Source organism: Atta colombica, unplaced genomic scaffold (genome assembly GCF_001594045.1).
Source record: "Atta colombica isolate Treedump-2 unplaced genomic scaffold, Acol1.0 scaffold68, whole genome shotgun sequence".
NCBI lineage: Eukaryota > Metazoa > Arthropoda > Insecta > Hymenoptera > Formicidae > Atta > Atta colombica.
This window is the reverse complement of record NW_017259559.1, coordinates 157,347-174,645: the sequence shown is the minus strand read 5'-3', so window position 1 is coordinate 174,645 and position 17,299 is coordinate 157,347. Positions and strand designations below refer to the sequence as shown.

Sequence of the window (17,299 nt, the reverse complement as noted above, 5' to 3'; positions counted from 1 at the left end):
GAAGTGCATCAGAAGAGTCACTAAGTGCGGGCAACAATTTTTTTAAAGTTTCTGAAAAACTAATCGCTTTTCGTGATCTAATAGATATTTGTTTGCTTAAAACATTTTATTCGGTTTACACGTTTTCTTTTTGGAAACTATCAAACCCGTATGAAATCAATCATAATATAAAGAAGAAGAATTATGATCAATATATGTAATCGTGAATTTAACATCTTTCAGTTATTCCCAATATATAAAACCATTGTCGCTATATTTTTCCCATATAGACCTCCAAGAAATATCCTAAAGACATCCTAGTCTTAAGGACATTCTCTGAACATTCTACATCCTGACTTTCCTAAAACAGCCTATGTCCCTTGAACTTTCCTAAGATATTCTATGTCCCGAGGACATTCTGTGTCCTAAGGACTTTTCTAGGACATCCTACATCTCGAGAATATTCTCAGAATATTCTACATTCTAAGGAATACATTTCCAGAATATTCCTCGGTTAAAGTGTACTGTATAGGTCAGAGACATCAGAGGTCAAGCACCGTCAAACGGAACACGATACTTTGCGCTCGACAAGCCCCGTAGATGACCGACGCTGAGAAACGCTGAGCTACGTCATACAGTACTCGGCATTACGTTGCGCGGTGGGGTACAGTCTCGAGATAAGCGGTAGTGGTAGTGATGTGAAACATTCGTGGGTCGGGGCTGGTTGGCGGCATCGCCAGGCAGGCAAGCATTAAGCAGGCAGGCCAAGGGAGCGGTACGGTAGAAGTTAGGTGCGAGACGCGGAGCAAGAGCGGAGGAAACGGCACGGCGCGGCGCGGCGCGGTTTCGGCTTCTCGGCATCGGCTTCGGAAATGGCCGCGGGAAAGTAGAGAGCGGAGGCCGGAGCGTTTCGTCGCTGGCTGGCAGGCTGGTTCGGTTGGTCGGTCCGTCGGTTGGTTGGCCGGGTTGAATCGGTCGATCGTGGTCCAAGTTTTCGGAGCACCGTGCGCTCGTTTATCCGGCTGCTCGTTCGGGGCCGCGCGATCGATTCACGCGCATCAGACGATCTCGCACACCAACATGAGATGTGAGAACGGCGCATCACCGAGGAAACTTGAGAAGACGTTGGAAAACGGAAGCGATCTCGACGGAGGCGAGGAATGGCGCTTAGTGGGTATGGTTCCTTGCTCCAGTCCGGTACGCGAGAAGAGGATGGCCGGCGACGACGGGACGACGACGAACAATGAGATCCTCGGCGCGGAGGGTGGGGAGGAGGAGCAGGGTACGTCAGCGCGAGGGGAACTGCATTCCAGAGTGGGCGGCATTCTGGAATGCGATCCCCCCGGTAACAGGAATTCGTCGAACGAGCGACCCGCCGCCACCGCTGCTGCTAACAACGAGGACGGTGTCTGCCGATATGCGGTCGGCGCTGCTAACCGCGCTATGTCTTTCTTCGAGATGTGCCAGGTATCATAAATAATGACGACTAACGGCTCATCGGCCGACTCGTGCCGGTCTGATTATATTAACGTCCACGATTATTTTAATCACAGTTGCGAATGTAAAAAAAAACTTATCGGACTCTTAATTTCGCATTTTACAATGTAATTTTCCGTTGAATACAAACTGACAATAACATTATTACATCAATGTCATAATTTGCTATTCAATATAACTGTTATGTATAACATGTGTTATATCACATTTATCTTCCCACACAGCACATACATCCAAAAGACGTTCTAAAGACATTTAAAAGATGTTATATTCTATGTTAGATGTTATAAGAACATTCCCAGGATATTCAGGATGTTGTGTACTGTCTAGGTTGTAAAGTGGAAATTATAATATTGAAATTATAATATTGATGTAAAAAAAATTACTCAGTTTGTATTCAGCAGGTTTTGTGATAATTACAAGAACAAAAGTCAAAATAGCCATTCACGAAGGTGTATTTGTTCTTTTAGATTCGACTACAATATTTGTTCCCGCAACTGAGTCCACCTCCACGTTACAATATCCACGATGATTCCATAGAATCGACTGCGGAAATCTTGGCCAATGATGTGATGCGATACTTATTAAAGGAGGACATCTATCTTATATCCCAGGATCCAGTCTCCCGCAGTATGAGACACAATGTATATCAAATGCTCAACAAACACAGCATTCTCTTTACGAGTATGGTAAATCGTTTAAACGTCGTCCCGGATACCGCTTATGAAACATTCATGGGGGTCGCCAACGAGCTGTTCTTACACGGCGTTATCACATGGGCCAGAATTGTCTGTTTATATGCTTTTATGGGCAGATTGGCTTTATGGGCTAGGGACAGAAGAATGCACAGTCTTAAAAAGAAATTGCCTTTATACGTCTCTAGATATGTTGGTGAAAATATAACACACTTTATCAAAGGCTATGGTGGATGGGTAAGTAAACACAATTATTAATTATTATATTGTAATGAGTATTTCAAATATTTCACGTCATACAAACCTGATGTTTTGTAGGAACAATTATGTGTTGAGTATCCTGTAGCCGAAGAAGTTAGTGGAGCAGTTTGGCGGAGTCTACTAATGACAGGAGCTACTCTTGGTTTGATCGCCACGATCTTGTCAGTGACTTCCTGATGTAACCTTACGGGATCGTGTGATCTGAGTATGTTTTGTTGTCAAGAAGCTTTCGCGTACTTACGTTCTACGAGAACACTTTCAAATGAAATGTAAACAGATTTTTATAACGAAGGCGCAATGTTACATTTCACATCGGAACGATTCGATTCAAACGGAGCGTTTGCTACGTCTATACGAGAAATATGCAAAATTAACAAGAGATACATCAACGCGTTGACACACAATTTTCATATCAATGTCACTCGGGCTTAGAATCATCCTACTTTTTATATAACTCGAACATACATAGCATGAGCGACAGACAATGACGCTAGTTTCCTATTACAATACCTTATAACAGACTAGTGAAATTAGTAAAATATCTTATTTAATTCTACAATAGACATTTTATATATTAAAGTAATTCCTAATAATAATAATACTCAAAATTTTGAAGAAATTTTTTAGAAATTTACGCAACAAGAAACAGGAATCTCGAAATTGTATTGAATTTAGGTAGACGCAATCTATTTATTTATAATTTATTTTAGGTAGAGAATATATTAAATAATAAATTTTTCGAGTATTTTTGGTCACAGAACCGATCGCCACCACACTTTTAAGGAATATATGTAATACCGAAAAAAATGATGGCTACGAACTATACCATCATGTATATTCAAATAATGGCTACTTTTTTATACGTTGATATATTCTATTACACTTGCAAAAATTTTATATGCATATTCAGAATAAATACTTTTATAAAATAATGATCGTTCTCCTGTAATCATTATTGTGAAACAAGAGAGAGATTTAAAAATGCCTACTACAAAAATAATTGTCGATCAATAATTCTCACAATTCTATAAAAGATTTAATGTCATTTTCTATCTTCCGATTCCGATTAGTATTAAAGCATATACAAGTGCATTATTCATGTTTGCTACAAAATTAATAATTTCTCATACACTATCAAGTATCGTATTATCAATGGAAGTTTACAGGGTACAGAGCAAGTTATTGTTATAAAAATTTAAATATAGTTTTATGAAGCGATTTATATTATACTACACACAAATAAAAATCCCTCATAAAATAATATAAAGACTTATTTACATGGTGTAAGTATTTTTGTTTTCTTGGAAGACATCAAGTCCACATCGTTAGAGCCTTTTTAATGTATCATAAATTATAAGTGATAAGTTTTAATATACTGTTGTGTATTATGACAAAGGGGATCGATCTTAATCATTATGAAATACTATAAGTGACGTTTGATGTATATGTTTGCAAATAATCAAAAATGCTGACTATGTAAAATACTATCATACCTGAAATGAATACAATCCTCCTAACTTATCATTATGTATGTAATCTAAAATTTAAAACATTTATTAATGAGGAATAATAAAAGGCATTGATGTTTAACACTTATACACAAGTAGTTTGAAAATAAGAAATGTAATTATTTTCTGTAGAATGTCTTGCAATGATACAAATTAACAAAATAATCAAACATAAGTAACAATTCAACATTTGCATGCGGACAATTATGTTTGAAATGACATACTTATTTAAAATAGATTACGTTGTATACCAGAACTTCGGCTTATTGAGATTTACATGTGCTAATGCGAAAATAATCTAAACTATAAATTTTTTTCACAATGAGTATATTGTATAGTAGGATGCTGGGATAATAACTCGCCTCTTTTTATTTTTTATAACCAAATTGGAGGATACATTTCTGCCAAGGAAATATATTAACCATCATTTTCATCATTGAAATCTCATACATAGGTATTTTCATACTCATGACACTACTGAGATCTAAATCACTTAGAGATTTACAGTGTATGTATGTATATATGTGGATGGATGTATGTATATATATATATATTGCAGTATTTACAATATATATTATATATTTGTAATTATATATGTTAACAAAAGACAACACCGAACAATGATCAGAAATCTATCCCTAAGGATCTTAGAAACATGATAATGCATGATAATGTACGTATTGGTTTATAGCTACAAAAGTAAAGTCACGGTCTTTCTATATATATTACACTTTACTAGTAAAATAGTTTATTTTATTATTGTATAAGTTTTGCCATTAAAATACTCATAAATACTAAATACGAATGGATAATGAAATTCTTGACACAAGTTTGTAATCTATTCCAATTAAAATCCAATTAATTGTCTACTTACGGTGCTTTTTCAGATATGTCTGATAGTTTGACAGCTAAACGTTTTAATTTCATATATGCCACACATTTTTTTTCATGAATACGAAGACTTGGCCTAAAAGTTCAAGTTTGGGTCATATACAAGAAATTTTGAACATTTACGAGTTTTATTTTTTTATACAGGATAAAGTTCTTTAATACGCCGTTGTAGTTTACTGAATTGAATGAATATAGATTATAAAATCATAAACTAGAAGGGAAATTCTGGCGAGTATATCTAACAATTTCCTTATATCTAGTCAAATTTTGCGACTGTACAGAAAACAACTGCATTTCAACTTTTACTTCAGATCCTAATGTGCATAATAGTAAGAATCAACAATTTCGGTTCAATAAATCTTCAAAATTAGATATCTATTTTGCTATTATTGATATTACTATGTTAAGTATTATGCATTTGTGTGTGGATATATATATATATACTATATTAACTGTACAAACGGAAAACTCATTTCGTCTGCCACTTATATTGACAATTATAAGTAATTATCTTATTGTAGTTAACCTTCAATTAGTTAGCTAAACATATCGTCAGCGTTATACATGTAGATAGCAATCAGATTAAATAAAAAAAGAAACACTGAGCTAATAAAATAACAATATAAAACATGATAATAAAGATATTTCTAATTAAATTGGAAAATAACTAAATAAAATTTATGTAAATCTTAATTATATACTTATATTATCACATACGTATATGTATAAAGTATTAAAAATCGAGACACAATAATGTAAGATAAAAAATTTACAACATATATAAAATATTAATTTACAAAAAGAAAAAATGGTAACAGTATTTTCTTGCAAGTCAATAATTGTAGTTTTCTACTTTTACATGCAGAGATGGAATATGGTACATGTGAAAGATATCACAAACTTGGCCCCCTTTAATCTGCACAATGTCAATATGAATATAATTGATATTGTAAATAATTTATTTGTAAAAAAAATAAAATATATACAGAAAAAAAGGCAGAATTACATTTTTACGATAATGGAACATATTCTGTATTTAAGCATCTTTCAGTACACAAGCAAGAATGAGAAGAGCTATCAAACATGAATACATAGAACTGACGATATGCATATAGATAATTTAGTGTTTTTAAACATTGGCAGTTGTAGCCTGGACGTATTGTGGTCCAAAATAGAATAAAACAGTTGGGATAATTTATTTGAATTGCACCTAACTTATTTTAAACAGTTATCCTTAAAATATTAAAGGAGGAAGAAAATAAGTTTTCAGGATTCAAAAGCTTTCAATTCGCCTAACATCAGTAAAATATGCTAAATAAAATAGTAAATTTTTAGCGAAGTCACATTTACATCGCAATATGCTAAGTATATTGCGAATAATGACACACGTTCGTCTTAATGAATATAACTTTTCTTAAGATTTCCTAAAACAATGGGACATTTTTATCAAGAATCAAGAATCTACAATGATGTACAATACACAGCAAGCGCAAATCAAAATATTGTCCAATCAACTTGTTTGTGATCGGATTGAATTTTAATAATTTGAGTTCAATATTAATCATAAACGACATTATAGGTGTTGTGCCACAGAGCATATTATGTATAAAGTGCATACAACACGTTCATCACTTTGTGACATGCTCCATTTTTGTCTCTTGTTAACTCTTTCTTGGTTTATCACAGTTGGGGCAGAGGTGGGAAGGAAGAGGACTCGTATCACCCCAAAAAAATGAAACTAGCAAGAATCCTCTATTCCTTGTAATCCCACCATTCTTTCTCATACCCTTCATGGACATGTTCTAAAAGCACTTTTCTTCGGCTATCGCAGTATCTTTAAAAGCACACACACAAATGTAATATTATTTTAACAAGAATACAAACAAAATATCTCATTTTTTAAAGAATAATACATAATCCTTACCTATATTTATCCTGAACCTTTTGTTTAATGTCTGCAAGATTTTCGCTCGTGATATCCCTTTCAAGATATTCAGAGAGGCACTCTGTGGCACTCTCCAGATCTTTTTGGTTATCTTCAAAAATCACAGATTGATTGTTCTTTTTCACATAATATGCGAAAACATAAGTGTACATAAGAGTCTGTCTACAGGAACACAAAATATCAACTGCCTTTTTTAAAAATTGTACCTGAAAAGAGAATTTGATATATTACAAAATAATGTTGACAAATAATGTATGTACAATGACTATCAAAAGTTTTCGATCAACTATTAACAATTTTTGTTAATGTTTTTTTAGTTTATAATTCTTAATAAATAATTCTTGTTATAATCAACTTGTTATAATCAACTTACAATATTTTAAATTATTAGATTATGGTAAGCTTTGGTGATACAAGTCAACACAGGTATTGTTCTGTCTTTATTATTTCATGAAATGCTAAGAAAGATAGAACTGCATCATAGATAGAACAATATTTGTCGACTTGTCACTAAACAGAAAGCACCCTATATCATTAAAAAAATACCAATATACTAAATCTTTATTTGTAAAGATTTATTATCTAAATGCGATAAAATTAGTCATTGAAACTTTTATTAATCATATGTATATGTAAATATTATTCCATTCTTATTATTGTTTATACACACTCGCCTTTCAATGCGTAACTTTCTGTACATATTAGTTATTGCAAAGAATATTGCTCAGTGATCTAAAAGTTTAGGGCCCCTTTCATCAACTTTTGGTTAAATTAATCTATGACTCCCAGAAGTGTTAATAGCAGTTTAATGTACCAATAGTCTCCTCTCTCTTCCTCTTCTGAGATAAACTGTGTTTAGTTATCATGTTGGTAATCGTGATGATTGAGTTAATCATCAATTAGTCGGAGTTAGCGAAAGAGGCCCTTAGAATGCTCGCATGAAATGCTAGAGATCCGGGTTCGAGTCCCGACGTAATATTTTTCGTAATAAATTCTTTATGGGTTTTAAAATGTATATAATTTGGAGGGATTAAGATAATATTTTAGATGAATTATGTTGAAAATTCAATAGTAATGATACGCAATCATTTCTAAGATAAAGTCATTTAAAGAATACATATATGTATTAGTTTAATACATATCTAACTTTTATTGTCAAATAGTGTTTCTCATATTTAGATAATATATTCACGGTCTTGTTTCTAATCTTATTGTATATATAAAATATATTAGGGATCATAAAATTACTGATTATCCAGCATCCATAAAATATATAATAGTACAATAAATTTAATTCAACTAAACTTAAAATTATTGTAATTATTTATTATTATAATATTATTATATTATTATACCTCAATCCATGACATGTTATGTTGCTGCATTTCTTCCATCTTCTCTTTTACACTAGCGTACAATTTACTTTCAAACTTTAGTGATTGCATATGATTCATATATCTATTGCAATAAAATAAATATCTCTGTAAAGCTGATCTGGATTTTTCTTGCGCATCCCTGGCTACTTTAGCTTCCTCTTCATCGTAACGGTTGCAATTATACCAGCTAGAACCATGCGGTTCCCAAGGTCCAAGACATACCCAACAAAATTCAGTTTTACAATTTTGATTTTTGCAAACCATATGATTACATCCGCCATCTTTTTCGATAGTAACATTACACTTGGGGCACTCCTTTGTGTTAGCAGCGATCCAATTTGATGTTTCAGAATCATCATCGCACTTTTTGATCCACTTGCGGAGTAAATGACACTTTACAGGATCATGCCAGTTTTCGCCACAGTGGAAACAGAAGATATGTCCACATTTGCAAGTAACTGGTCTCGCTTCTACATACTGCACCTTAATGGCATTATTGCAATCGGGAGAAGGACACCATCTTAGTAACCTATTGCACTACAAAGAAGAGAGATGTGTGAAACGTTAATAACATCCAATAAATTTAATTACATTCGTCAAATATTTACTTCGACAAAGCTATTGGTGATTAAATGTTGATATTTTAATTTAACTTTGGAATCTTTGACAAGTCGCATAACACTGGCATCGTCGACTAAAATGTCACACGCGTGAGCAGCACATGCTATTGTTTGTCCAACTCCTTCTTCCATGATCTTAGTTGTCAAGTATTCACCCCAACAACCGGTACAAAAACGATGTCCACATTCCAGACCAGTCATCATCTAATGATTTTTATAATGTTTTTTATAAAGCATTTTATTTTATTTTATTACTATTTTTTAAATAGTTGATAAAATAGACTTACTGAGGATGGCAAGATCATGAAGCAGATGCCACATTCCTCCGTTCCGTTTGTCGGTCTTTTAGGCTGTATTATAAAAATAGGTAAAGCATAATTTTTGCAGTGACTCGATAACAAAATATAATTGAAATAAACTATACGTACATTTACTAACGAACTTTGGGAGGATCGGCTCCTGCTTATTAAAGGACCCTTCCTAAACGGATTAATGACGCGTGCTTCGGCAAACAACTTTTCCTGATCACCATCGTAAAACCGTTCCATCAATTTTTCTTTATCCCATTTAAAGTGATTTAATAAAATACGTGTGGTAGTAGCTGGTATCTACAAATCAACACAGTAGGTACAGATAAGTAGATATAATGTTGTCTATCTACAACTTATTTTGAGAAAAGCAAAAGATCTAAAACATAATTAAAAAACACAGGCAATGGGAACAGGGGAAAAAACAGATTTCATCTATCAAAAATCATGTATTCTGATGAACCATTACACGATTTCTGGAATTGTTATTACCTGTGTTTTTCAATTGTATCTCATCCTAAAGATCGATTGTGTATCTTAAAATTAAATAAAAATTACAAAAGTTAATAAATTCAGAATATTTATAATTTCATTGGACAATATTGTGTAATTTTTATCTCGTTTCAAGACGCAATTGATCTTCTGATTCTACATTAGTTGCAAGTTAAATCACAAGTTTGCTTTCCAATAGCCATTCTAAAACATTAATCTAAAAATTAACGCTTTAGATTGATCGTCGATGACAAGTTTGCAATTAGCTTACAATTAACCTTCCTATGATAAGATAAATTTTTAAGATATCCAAAAAAGTAGGATTGGATCTGATTTAATGTTGTTTTGCTCATCTAATCAATATAACAAAATGGGTAAAAAGTAAATAATATATACCTTGAAACTTTTTTTTCTGTTACACAATGCACAAGTTCTATAATTAAGCGAAGATACTATAGGAGGATAATGTAGAATCAGGGTCACTTCGTCGTTGCACTAGGCAGATATTACATTTATCATATGATAAAGCCTATTGATTGGCTGCAAGAAAGAAAAGTTGTCGGATCTCTTTATTCTATAACCAATCAATAATTTTAAAATCTTTATCGTACAACAAACGTAATACCAAACAAATGTAATACCTAGCCTACACTAGACTCCTAAAACTTTCCATCTCACTTTTGTCAAACTTCAAATATGTACCTATTTCATTTTAAGTGCGACAAGTGTATACTAGTTTATCCAACAAAGAATAGACTTAATTTTATCCATAACTCAATCGAATGTATAAAGCCTATTTGAGCCAGCACAAGTATACGAATGCAATTTCTTATTTTATTTAAAAGTGTATATAATACTTATAAATGCGTTTTGATCCGTTTTGGATCCTCCTTAGTATAAGTAATACACAAACTATAATAATTACAATTACGATGTCATTTACATAAATGGTTAGAATATATTCTTCAGTAAACTCCTTTGCATCAAGAATATTCATCTGATCATTTATGTAAATACGATACATCATAATTGTAATTATTAATTGTAATTAAAGATTACGAATTACAAAACACGGATCGAAACATTTATATACATCTTTGTATTATATACATCTTTAAATAAAATAAGAAATTGTACTCTTACACTCCTGGTTCAGATAGAGCACTTTATACATTCAATTGATTTATTCCCTAGGACTTGAATTGGAATTTTTATTGTAATTTATCCTTAAATTATGAAACTTACTTCGACAACAGTGTTGACTTCCTTTATGGAGTCAACCATGTGCTGTACAATTTCTTCTGTGGAAAGTACTTCAAAGGGATACTCGTCGACATCGGTAGCTCGTTCCCGTGGATTACCAGACTCTATTTCCATAGCAAAATCAACGTCATCGCCGCTGGACTCATTGCCGGAGTCAACATCATCATAAAGCGTTTCCTCTTCCGAATCCATTGTTTCAATTAGCGCGCTTCTAGAGTCTTCTGTACTGACGTTTCTTTTATCCTCTTTCTCGAGCAGAGTAAACTATCGGATCGTTCCTATGGACGTAGCATCGACTGCAAGAAGCTCCCAAGGAAATCGTGCTGCGTTGATCCAATTAATGTTCTGTCCTAAATACGATATAAATGTAGTCACTTTAGGAAGAAGAAATTTAAATTTAAATATTAATACGATGTAGAATATCAACGATCGCGGCGGGGATTTACATTTTTACGTGTATTCGACGGAATTTAGAAATATTGAGGGATGGATCATATTTGGCGAATGCGAAGGGAGAATGAAGAGCGACAGAAAGGCGCGCGTAATTCCGCGCGAGATTCCGAAGATCCAGACGCACCTGCCGCGAGGAAACGGCTTATGTCTCCGTACGTGACATCATTGTTCCCCGACGCTGCCCGAAACAGCATCCGGAGCGGCTGTCTTTATAGATGCGCGCGCGTGATCGTCGACGCGTCGCGGGATCAACTATGACGCGTACACGTCCGAATCCCTCTCGGCGCGACGCGGGATGCTCGACGGATTTTTACCCGACGTTTTCGTTACGGAGAGAGAAAAGGGAACAAAGTCAGCTACCAAAACATCCGAGATGAACTCCGGCAGCGGATGCGCCAGCAGCTAATCTCACGGCGAAGCGAAAAGGTTCGCGCTCGGTCGGCCGATTGCTACACTTCACGTCGTACAGCAGACACTCATGATGGAAGAAACACTATATGGACGATGTGACTGACGGCCAAGTGGACGGACGGACGGACGGACGCACGAACGTATAACGTACCGCACATGCACATACACTTGCAAGAGTGATGTTTTCGCACTGTCAAGCTTCAGCTTCGGCGCGAAAATTGCAGGTCACGAGGCCACGCACCTAAATGCAGACGCGCCTCCGCAAGCTGTCGGAGACGTCTGCTTTGAGTTCGATATTGCATGCCTCGATATAAATATACGCGCGAAGGACGAGCTCGCGTGCATATACGTGTGATACGCGCGGCGCGTGTGCTGCAACTCCGATTCGCTAATTAGCACACGCGCGCGTTTATAATAAGGCGCGACACGTTAGTTCAAGGGCAATATCGATCGCGCGCGCGAGGAGGGACGCTCGAAGAGACTCTCCGGAGACTCTCGGAGATTCTGACTCTGGCGAGCATCCCGTGTCCCGTCGTGAACAGATCTGGATGAAATTTCATACGCTATCAGAATATATCGCTCTTGACTGAGTATTTATATTGAAGTATTTATATTGGAGCTAAACTGCGTTCGGTTTAAGCGCTCGCGCGCTGTAAGCCTCATTTCTTTTGATCAATTTTAAACAGAATCGTAAAATTCGTGATATGTTCTCGTAAGACTTGAATTTTAGTCAGAATTTTACATAAGAGTTTATAATTTTATGCACCACCTTTACGAACTAGTCATAAATTTTTATACGAGAAATCGTAGATATTTACTGAATGATCGTACGAATGATCTTACGATACATATATAAATAGAATTACAATATCAATCATAGTAAGTTTTACGAGAACAAGTTACTAGTCTTACGATTTTGCTTAGAATTGAACAATTTTTATTTTCCTCTTGATGACAGTTCAGTATCGTTGTATTATCATTGTGCAGATATTATAGTATAAGATATTACAATATAATATCTGATAAATATGATGAAATATAAAAAGCTATGCATCAACAATAAAGGCTGTATCCTAAAATTTACTGCCTGAAAATCTATAATGCATATGACGTAAACTATAGATTTTTGTAGTAAATTTTGGAACATAGCCATAACAACACTAAACTGTCATTAAGGGTATATCCACACAAACTTACACAGCCGCATAAACATGCATAAAAAAAATTATCCAATTGCATTTCTCTTACAAAGCATGTAAAATGTGATTGGATAATTTTCTTTATGTATACGTTTATGCGACTATGTAAGTTTGTATGGATATAGCCTAAGAGTCGGAGCATTGGATAGATTTCTGACTCATGATCTGATAGCTAATTTTTCAGATAAGTTGCTGATAATTTTATCCATGAGATATCTTCCAGATATCTCTTAAATATTTCTTAAATATCATTTATTTATTATTCAAGAAATTTCTAAAGTTATCTAAAGATAAAGAAATTGGCCATAAAGAGAATCGCTATACACAAAACTATTGTCATCACTTATTACTTGTGGAAGAAAGGTAGAAGTTTAGACTTGTGTTCTGATACACGCTACGAGTACTGAAATTTATAATTCAATGATCTAATAAGATTTTAAGATGGAAAACTTGAAGAGTAAGGCCACGCACAATAAAAGATTTCAACCTATCAGAAACCATATATTTCGATTTCTGATAGGTTAAAATCGTTTATTCTTTATTCCTTAATTCCTTATTCCTATTGTGCACAGGGCCTAAAAATCTTATTAGATCCTATAAAAACACAACCAATAAGAAATAAAAATCCATAATAATTGAAGTTGAATCTTTAATGCTTCAATAATTTCATGTGAATTTTTGTATATATTATATATGTGCATACATATATAATATTTATAGTCATTTAAACTAAGCGCCGAATTAAGTTCGAAAAAACTTAATTCGGCGCATAGGTTAAATATAGTATATATGTATGTTCATACATGTACTTACATATATAAATTCACTGGAAATATTTAAGTATCAAAGATCCAGTCATTATGAACCTTTATTTTTTATTGATTGTGTATAAAATTTAGGCTTTAAGCTTTGAAAAAGAAATTGACTAATCACAGTGGAATATGAGAATAATTGATGATTAGTTAATTTTTTATTGCTTAAAGGCTATGACACACAAAAAAAACTTAAGCAATAAGCAAATTGGCCACACAATCACAACAAAGGCTATAAGGCAATAACATAATTGCAAATTCAAAATGTTAATTTGCTTACTGCTTCAGTTTTTGATATGTCATAGAATGCTTTCCAACAAGAGACAGAGATGACACAATGGTTGCCTTCCATTTAGTGACATAAGTCGACACAAATGTTATTCTTTCTTTCTTTGCATTCTATGAATAACAAAGACAGAATGATATTTGTGTCGACTTGTGTCATTAAATGGAAGACACTCAATGTTCCGTTTTTTGTGTTTTGCGCTTATAACGCTTGTAAGCATCATTAATTCTTGTTTGATATTTGATAGACAAGAATGAACTGAGGCTTACAGCCTGTGAGAATGAAAATGGAACGTATTAATAGTGTACATGTTTGTATATACACAATGAATCCTTGTTTGTCAATGCTAAACAAAGATGAAGTAATCATTGGGTTACGCTGTGGGTGGTTTCTATTCAATGATACAATTTTTTATAAGCATCGTTCATTTTTCGCATTCATTGAATAATAAAAAACAACATTTGTCAACCTGTGTCAACTTATGTCACCAAATAGAAAGCATCTTGCTGGAAAGCACTAATAATCTTAAAGCTTAAAGCTTAAGATTACTCATTGTAAACACTGCTTTACGTATAATATAATTCTACTGCAGTTCAGTACTGGCAGTATAATATATACATATCAGAACACAACTTTATAACGCGCGAGCGCCCAAACACTGAACACAGTTAAGATGATAAACAAACCGAAGACACGTACGACGTTAACGTTACGTTGCTGCTTGTCCACCTTCGTCGTCAAATCTGCGTTATATTTGCGTTCAACACGATTTTTGTCGAGGAGGCGGCAATTTTCCAGCACGTCAGTGGACGCGCGGGGATCGCGGTGAATTCTTTGGAGATCTCCGTTGTATTTGCGAATTATTACCGTCAAAGTCTTTAACGAGGTCGCGTCGCGTGCAGGTGTTTATCCTCGTCCATCGCGTGTACAAACACCGCGTTGTTGTGAGCGACAACGCACAAAGAGGATTCGTGAGTCCGCCGATGGTCCGCGATCACGAAGAACCATTTGCCATGAAAGGAACCGAAAGCAATCGAAAGAGAGACTGAGACCACTGAGAAATAGCCAGAGAGGAAGAGAGAGGGAGAAAAAGACCTCGACGGGTCTATAGCTCGAATGCTATTGTCACGTTCATGACAACGCGCGACATTGGATTCTTTGATGATCAAATGACGAGCGTGCCACCGTTTTCTATCGTCGTTGCCGTTTAATGATATGAAGTCGCGGTGTCGTGATCACGGAGCCGAGAATTTCGCACCAAGAATTTCGCACTATCCTGCGGACGACCCGTATCTAACACGCGAACAAATCGACGAACGATCACGAATTGTCTCTGGAATTGTCTCTAAAAAGGAGCTGCCGGATTGCAGACGAAACTGTCATGCTGCACGTGGTGGGGATTGTAGAGAGTAGTAGGACAAGTCGACAAGTGCTAGCAATACACACTATAGGGTGATAAAGAAGTTTGGAGATAAATAATATTTTCTTCTGAGAAAACTAGTGCAATACATTGGTTCACACTGATAATTAATACAATTGAATACAAATCAATTCACATATTTTCAGTATTAACATTTTTATGATAATGAGGATTAAATTTCGCAGACTTCGTCTGTTTTTTTACGGCACAAAGTTGTGCCATAAATTTTCAGATTATGTCTACACGGATTATTTACGTGAAATCTATATGATGTTTACATTATCTTTTGTAAACAATATGTAAGATAACTGTCCCAATTACTATACCTGTCCCTATTAATGTGCTTTTGTATTTCGATAAGTCATAAAGAAAACTAGCATAAATAAATAAGAAAAAAATTTTTTTTTTCCTTAAGTTAAATTGTTAATGCATACGATACCGAAGATAATATTTTATTTTTTGAGTATTAAAGTATTTTAAATATTTTTCAATATGAGGAATTTATGTGAATCCAATAATACGTACAGCAAAATTTTAAACTTGTCCCTATTGATGTGTCTTATATTGGAGCTGAGAACGTGTGAGTGTACTTTGAAATAAATATAATTGAAATAATGATTTATGTAATATATTAACATAAACAATTAGCTTAAATTTATTACCTATTTTAGAAACTATATGTTAAAATGAATCAAATGGATAGGCACACAAATTGGGGGACACATTAATAGGGCTATTGCCGTTTAGAGAACTCATTAATAGGGACAAAAACATGTTTTCTATTTTTGTCAAAAGCATTATAAAGTATTAACATTTTTTAGATTAAAGAAATATTATAAGAAAAAGAAGTAGTTGAAAAACCAATATTGATTGCAAGCAAATAAAATTAAAACTACAATATTTAATAATTAATTCAGTAATAAGCAAATTGGCTAAAAGGCATATTAATAGAGACAATTACCCTAGACTATATTATAAAATAGTCTTTACACCCATAGAATAGATTATCTAAAATACGTCTAAGAATAGGCTACAAATACGGCATCTTTAGGATATGATGTATTTTTGAATATTTTAGCTATCTGGGCACACACATTATAAATATAAATTGTTTAAGTATTATATAAGTAAAATTACATAAGTATAATTTATATTATGTAAGTATTAAATGCAAAGTATTTAAATTATGTAAGTATTAGGTGTAGTAAAAAGAAATCCATTATTTTTTCATTCAATTTCATGCAAAAATAATGGATTTCTTTTCACTACATAAATTATGTAACTTTTTTAGGAAATGTTTGTAAATTATCAAAATTCTAAGGATTGTATATATATTGGGTTGTCCGGAAAGTTCGCCGATTTTGAAGGAAAATTGAAACGTAGAAGATTTAAATTTTAGTATACATTTATTAAATTTAAATCTTTTGCGGTACAAACTTTCTGTGTATATATATATATATATACACAGGGTGTCTGGAAATAATCGCCAAATATTTCATGGGCAAGTAGAGCGGACTAAACTGAGTCGAAAAGTCCTCTACCATTTTGTAAATTTCCTCAATAGTTAACAAGATATTAATCCTTAAAAATAGCCGAATACTACTGTGAAGTGTATACGCCGATCGCACGGGCCGTGGAAAGCGGGGATAGCCTGGCAAGCGCGCCGTCTGAGCTATGGAGGCTTGCGGCGGTATGCGCAGCGCGGGGCACTTGCCAGCCAATCCTCAACTTCCAAAGTCCGCGCCAAGCGATCGGTAGGCACATACTTTGCAATAGTAGGCTGGGCGAGCGCACGTATTGGGCTATCTTTAAGAATTAATATTGAGAATCAATATCTCGTTAACTATTGGGGAAATTTACAAAATGGTAGAAGACTTTTCGAC

At 34.1% G+C, this 17,299-nt stretch overlaps 2 protein-coding genes across 9 annotated transcripts; one reads left to right on the top strand and one right to left on the bottom strand.

Annotated features, from left to right (window-relative positions):
- Positions 1-393: 393 nt before the first annotated feature.
- Positions 394-3,656, top strand: LOC108692260. The gene is made up of 3 exons (XM_018200431.1): positions 394-1,446; positions 1,947-2,408; positions 2,490-3,656. Exons 1-3 carry the CDS (start codon positions 1,060-1,062, stop codon positions 2,607-2,609), a joined length of 969 nt encoding a protein of 322 aa, XP_018055920.1. The 5' UTR covers positions 394-1,059; the 3' UTR covers positions 2,610-3,656.
- A 2,322-nt stretch (positions 3,657-5,978) lies between these two features.
- On the bottom strand, positions 5,979-15,379 carry LOC108692281 (E3 ubiquitin-protein ligase arih1). Of its 8 annotated transcripts, XM_018200462.1 has the most exons (9): positions 14,696-15,379; positions 11,851-11,965; positions 10,818-11,185; positions 9,201-9,380; positions 9,060-9,122; positions 8,761-8,976; positions 8,132-8,689; positions 6,756-6,982; positions 5,986-6,665 (listed from the first exon to the last, which is right to left on the bottom strand). In XM_018200462.1, the coding sequence occupies exons 3-9, from the start codon at positions 11,025-11,027 to the stop codon at positions 6,584-6,586; spliced, it is 1,536 nt and encodes a 511-aa protein (XP_018055951.1). In that variant the 5' UTR covers positions 11,028-11,185; positions 11,851-11,965; positions 14,696-15,379; the 3' UTR covers positions 5,986-6,583. The 8 variants fall into 8 exon arrangements, with proteins under 8 accessions (XP_018055956.1, XP_018055951.1, XP_018055949.1 ...); XM_018200460.1 differs by lacking the exon at positions 11,851-11,965; XM_018200463.1 differs by lacking the exon at positions 11,851-11,965 and having other exon boundaries at positions 10,818-11,180.
- Positions 15,380-17,299: the final 1,920 nt, after the last annotated feature.